The 6,656-nt window shown below is 47.0% G+C and overlaps 1 protein-coding gene across 1 annotated transcript in view; it reads right to left on the reverse strand.

Annotated features, from left to right (window-relative positions):
- Ulk4 (unc-51 like kinase 4) overlaps window positions 1–6,656 on the reverse strand; it is a 288,608-nt gene that overhangs the window by 187,122 nt on the left and 94,830 nt on the right. The window contains exons 28-29 of the mRNA XM_026779110.1: window positions 3,888–3,939; window positions 3,710–3,804 (exon numbers count right to left, since the gene is read on the reverse strand). Coding sequence (XP_026634911.1) covers window positions 3,710–3,804; window positions 3,888–3,939 — 147 coding nt within the window. The remainder of the gene's footprint in view (window positions 1–3,709; window positions 3,805–3,887; window positions 3,940–6,656) is intronic.

Genomic DNA, 6,656 nt, shown 5'->3' on the forward strand with positions numbered 1-6,656 from the left:
AGCCTTGTAAAGATGAAAAATATACAGAGAGTCTGGATACTGTATGTTTCTGTGTTGTCATTGAATTGTTTGATGGCTGAGGAAGGAGCAACAGCTGCCAAAAGACATTTGATTATAAATGCTGTTGGAATAATCCAACATATATATTTTGAAAATTCCTTGACTTCAAAATTTAAGTCAAAATGTATGTTACTTTGGAGAAGAAGTTTTGCATTGTTTCCACAGGAAATGAGAGGTTGTGGATTCACTCTGGGCTAAGAAAAATGAGGTTTGATCAAGGAAGATCCCCTGAAGAATCTCCAATAGGAGCAGATGGCCCAGAGGATCCAACATTTCAGAACATTTCTGTTGCAATTTCCTCTGAGTTCTGCATCCAGAACAGTTTCAAGACTGCTGCCTGAGATGATCAAGACTCACAGGATATTCCAATTAGGACTTGACCATAATTCAAAATTGTCTTTAGGTCCTCATAAGATTATCAGCACCCCCAACCAGCAGGAAAACCACACCCACATTCCCAAAAAAATGGATTATGGATGTTTGCCTTTGTTTAGAATATTAGTTACAAGTTGTTATGGATAATGGTCAGGAGAAAAGCTAAACAAAGGAGATTAGATTCAGAGTTCTTTTTTTTTAAAGGGTGGGGGAAGTGCTGTGGGACAATGGTCTCTTATCCTGTCACTTTTATTATTTTTAATAAACACTGATTGGCCAGTATCCAGGCAGGAAGTATAGGTGGGGCAATGAGAATTCTGGGAAGAGGGAAGTTTCAGTCTGCAGTCATCACCCAGACAGAGAAGACGCCAGACACAGAGGATGTAAGATGTGACTGCTTTGCTGAAAAAGGTACCAAGCCACGTGGCTAACACAGACAAGAATTATGGGCTGATATAAGAATTAATAAGAAGCCTGAGCTACTGAGCCAATCAGTTTAAAATTAATGTAGACTTCGGTGTATTGCTTTGGGACTGAACGGCCGCAGGACCAGGCGGGACAGGCACCTCGGTCAACAGAAATCGGTCAACATCTCTGACCACCGCACGCCTCACCTGTAATTTGCCTTTCCTAGAAAGAGAACAAAACCAGCTTGTACAACACAATTTCACACCTCCGTGATAACGTATCAGAAACAGCCACCTCAAGTGCCTCAGAATGCCCCTGTGGGCACTTCACTCCCCACTGCTCAGCCCTGTCAGTCCACTTCCTGGCAAGGTCACCCTGGCAAGTGAACCCGACCTATCTCTCCCAAGGGAGAGGAGCCTGCTCAACTCTAACCCAGGCCAAGCAGAGCCATACACACCCTCTGACTCCAGCAGACACTGCCCATCCCGTTCAACACTTAACTCCCCTTGCACACTCAGCTGAAGAAACACGTTCTCCCACAACCAGGCACAAACCAGCAGACTGCCTAGGGCTGCCACACCCTGTGGGTCCCCTATCCACACTACATCCTGCAAACCTTAGTGCGCGTGCGCACGCGCACACACACACACGCATGCGCACACACGCATGCAGGCATTATCCAGCCACAAGCCCAGGCTGGCTCAGTGCAGAGGGTGGCAAGCCTCAGCTCACTGAATTCTCCACCCTGCTTTTAAAGAGCTGGTCCACAAAAATAAATAAATAAATGAAATAAATAAACTTTACTACAAATAAAAGAAACTCCGAATTGTCTCAGGTTGCTGACAGACGCTATCAGAAGCGAGAACACTTTTCCTCCTAGACCAAGGCTCCAACCCAAAGCTGTCCCAGCTTTGCACGTTTGACAGATTCAAAGTAACCAGTGTTTTCCCTTCCTGGAAGCTTGCAGAAACACTCACACAAGAGGCCAGTAGGACCACTGCCCTCTGCCACCCGATCCTGTTTTGGGCTAGCTCACACTCATGTTCTCCTCTTTTATGCAGGCCAGGATGTAGACCCAGGGAATGGGTTGCCTACCCCAACAGTTACCATTATCAAGTCAATCCCTACAGACAAGTCCATGGGGCAACCTGATCTACCCTGGGGCAACCTGATCTAGACAGCTCCCTGTGGAGAGCCTTGCCTTCCACGGTGTCAAGCTGGCAATCATGGAGGATCTGGCGCTTGCCTTATTCTAAGTGACGCCTCCTTGGTCAGGCCCCCACTCAGTATAAGGTAACCCACAAGATGTTTGTCCTGGCTGGAGCTGAGCCCAGGGACCCCACTGGAGCTCAATGGCTTAGACACCCGAAAGAAGCAGCAGGGCTGGCTCTGTGCTCGGCAAGAGTTAAACGCAGCTAGCTGTGCGAGCAGGTATCGATCAGGAGCCTTGAACAGGATGAGCTGAAATCTAAAACTATCAGAGGCTCCCTGGGGCGTGGGTCTTTTCCTCACACATTCCAGTCATGCCCAAGAGGAGATAATTACAAGATTTCCCAGGAGCTGTGGCTTTAGAGGGCATTTTTTATAAAGTGGTAACTTACGACACCTTTTCTATCATAATTGATGTTGTAGTGGCAATAATTAACACACTCGTGTTTCGTGATTAGAAAACACACCAATTAAATTTCTATTTAAATGCAATACAGATATTAATAAACACTGGATCTGAAAAATCAGCCATGGGGTTATTGTTCATTAGGCAACAGGATCCATAAGTGACATCTCAATCAAAGGCCTGGGACTCACCGGTAAAGCACCATGACTGGTTCTTTCCTGTTATGTTAGGTGTACATAGGGAATGTGGACCAACTCTATCATGAAAACTGTGGTGAGATACAGAAAATCCAAATCCTAACATTAAAGCTTGAAATGGCAGTGGGGAGCTTTTAGAGCTACTGCTGGACGGGGGTCTGCAATGGGAAGTGATGGGCTGGGACGGGGGTTCACACACAAACAAGCACACAATTCCCAGGGACCACCAGCTCCTGCAGGCCCAGCATGGACCTGTGCCGAGGCAGGGATCTGACTCTAAGGTAGTGAACGACAGCTCTTCCACCAAGCCTTGGCCACACATGGCTCCCAGAACACAGAGAAGCATGTCTGCAGAGAAGCCAGTGGTTTGACAGGGTCTCAGTGAAAGTCAGCAGGCTCCTCACAGAGGCCAACATGAGGCATCTGAGGAGGGAGGCCCGCACACAGAAGGCTTTGAGAGGAAAGGACAAGCACAGTGCCAACAAGGCAGTTTCTGAGACACAGGACAGCTGAGCCAGGGGCACAATGTGGCCAACACCAGAGAGAAAGGCCATCTTCTGACGCTGGCATTAGCAACCGCATGGAACAACTGGAAACAAACACATCACCAAGTGGAACCCGTCTGCAGGGATCAGGGAACTGTAGCAGCAATGGAGATGTCGAGAGAATGTTTACTCTGTAGAAAAATGTCTACAAGATGTCTTCCTACTACAGAAAAAACAACCCAAATCATTGGCTGCTTCTTCAGGGGCTGGGGCACAGCAGGGGCTGGGGCACAGCAGGAGCCAGGAGAGCCAGAAACCCCAGCACTACAGAGGAGGGCACATCCCCAGTGTCTGCAAAGTCTCCCCCACAGGAATGTGCTTCTGGCCTCAAGGAAAAGGGCGTGAGAGGGTCAAGGAACAGTCAGAGAAATTTACCCCTCCCCAACCAACAAAACTGGAAGCAGCTTTCCCCAGCTCCCCCTGCTTTTCTGAAGTTTCTCGAGACATGGACACCGATGCGTACACACAAGGATTATCAAGCAAAGGCCAAGGGCTTTTTAGAAACTGACCGTAGAGCGGTAGTTGGCCAGCAGAACAGGGTACTGTATCACTGCTTCAAAGGTGGACAAGGTGATCTTGATGAACTCCTCGGAAGCCACCATCCCTAGGAGCACAGAGAGATCGTTACACGGGTGTCCACGCGTGCATGCTCTTCATGGCTCACACACAACAAACACAGCTGCTCACCTATGGCTCCATCTATGTTGGTTTCTCCCAAGTCAACCGACTTAACGTGACTCTGAAAAAGAAGAAGTGTCTGATAAACGGGGGTCAAAATACCTCTGAAATGAAACCTGGGCAGGTAACAGTTTGCCTGAAACCACATGTCTGATTCCTAAACTCATGGGGAAATATTACAAACACTGCAATCAGTTTGAATGTGCTTATATAATACTGTACACAGTATATGCATATACTATTCACATATATGGAAAGGTGGCTCAGTGGTTAAGAGTTCAATTCCTAGCATCCAAACTGGACGGCTCACAACTTAACTCCAGCTCCAGGAGATCCGACACCTTTGCCCGTACAGACTGCACAGGTACCTGAAGTCAATGTGTACACACCCCACACATGGATACACACATACACTTAATTTAAAAGAAATATTTTAAGATTTTATGTGTGTAAGTGCTTTGCTCATAAATATGTGGACCATATCCATGCAGGACATGGATGGGTTCAGGGATTAGGGACTGAGGGATTAGATCGCCTGGAACTAGAGTTAAAGACAGTTGGAAGCCACCGCAGGGTGCTAGAAACTAGACCCACGTCTTCTGCAAGAGCAACCAGTGCCCTTAACTACCGAGTCATCTCTCTCCAGCCCCCTAAAAATAATTCTTCAAAATTTTATTATGCATATATTAAGACCATGATTTTTAAATATACAAATGAGATTTAATGTCGTAATAATTCAGTGGTAACAAAAAACTTACAAAAGTGAGAATGGCCATTGGTGGCATCTGCCATCTCACCTCTTGGGAGGCTGAGGCAAGGGTAGCCTTGAGCTTTAGGCTACGCAGTGACACAGAGCAAGTTCAAGGCCAGCCTTATCAACAGCGCCAAGGCCTCAACAACAATGACAGCAGTCACCCCACAGGAGGGTGTCAAGGTGAAGGCGCAGCAGAGGCCAAGGCCTCGCAAGTTTCCACACTATCTGGTGTCTGACTTTAGGGTCACCACTGTGTTCAGTTCCTCCAGTCCGCATCCACGGTTGCCTACTTCACAGCACCGCGTGAGAGGAAAGACAGCAGTGGGGCTGTGAACCCAATGCTTCCCCTTCCCAGTCTGTGCTGAAAGATCTGAACAGGACAGCAGTTCCCTGACTGAGCTCAGGGAGATGACCTCAGTCACACTGTGACGGGCGAACACCTGTGTTCTTTGCATGCAGTCACACACCACTGTTCATGTCACACAAAAACATGGTCAAATACAATGTTTTGTATATACCAAACAGCAGGACTGGGTTATAGCTTGGTGATTGAGTGCTGTCTAACATATGCAGGGCCCTGAGTTCAACCCATCCAAAAGTACAATAAATAGTGAATAAAATATACGATGCCCATAAGACTAAAACGTAACTAGCTATACGCTTGGTATACTGTGACACGGTTTAACCAAATATGGTGGCCCATGCCTGTGATCCCAGCAATCAAGAGGCTGAGGCAGGAGGATCAATGTGAGTCCAAGGTCTGCCTGGACAGTTTAGTGAATTCAAGGCTCACCTGGGTACATAGCAAGACTCTGTCCCCAAATGAACTAAGAAACAACCGCTAAATAAACAGGTAATAAAGACGTGTGCACTGCACAGCAGACAGTGTGCACAGAGCTATGGAGAACAAGGACCTCTCCACCTACTAGGGGAGTTGATGGAGCCCCAACGTTCAGTTCCTCACATGACCTCCCCAGCCCCGGAAGGGAACCGCGACCTGGAAACTACCGCTTCCTGGATACTTTTCAATACTCCTACACATGCATCTCTGAACATTCTGATGAAATCTTTCAGCTAGATCTTTAACTTTTATTTTTATGTGGAAGGTGTTTTGCCTGCGCCACATGTGCACCTGAGACCCACAGGTGAGACGAGGAAGGGGATCCAGAGGCTGGAGTCACAGAGCCTGTGAGCTGCACGGGCACTGAGACCTTGAATCCCAGGTCCTCTAGGAAAGCAGCCGTGGCCCTAACCACTGGGCCATCTCGTCAGCACCCACGATTTATCTTTTACTAAAATTATATCAAACTATACATTCCGTACCAAAGAGACAACAGCTGGCCACAAAAGGAAGCCTGTGCTGCTCCCGCTCCTCTCTTTTGTCTCAGTGAGGGGGGGGGCAGAAACAGAAAGGTGAAGGGGTTTGCTATAAACAAAACCCAAGAATCCAGGAAACCAAAGTTCTTTAAAAGGCAAAGATTCCAACCTCACTTCTCATAAACAAGGAACGATGCCTAAAGGTCACTGCACAGGACATGACAAAAACTTTTTATAACAACTTGGTTGAAATCATTTCACAAATTTCCAAAATGAGACACAATTTTTCAATGAATATTAATTTGATGGCAAACTAAAAGCTCAGAAAGAAATGTCTATTCTTTTTTAAAGAGGAGACTCTGAGGTGAGAAGGCTCAGCAGGCCAAGGAGCTTGTCCCCAAGCCAGACATCCTGAGCAGGGACTCCTGCAAGCCATCTGCACACGTGATGTGGTCCAGGCCCACAACCCCGTCAATATAAAATTCTTTTATGAGAAAGAGACTGGGCAGGCACATGCAGTGTGACCCACCTTCGAGATCCATAGAGTGACAACCAAAATAAGCTGCTTTACATCAGAATTCTTTAAAACATCTTTAACTTTAAAAAAAAAAAAGTCAACTATCTGTGCTGAGTATGACAAGCATGGGGTCATGTGTGCACGCTGATGCTCTCTGGACAATGGTCCTGGAGACTGCACAGGGTCATGT

The sequence above is a fragment of the Microtus ochrogaster genome, chromosome 5, assembly GCF_000317375.1.
Source record: "Microtus ochrogaster isolate Prairie Vole_2 chromosome 5, MicOch1.0, whole genome shotgun sequence".
Classification (NCBI taxonomy): domain Eukaryota; kingdom Metazoa; phylum Chordata; class Mammalia; order Rodentia; family Cricetidae; genus Microtus; species Microtus ochrogaster.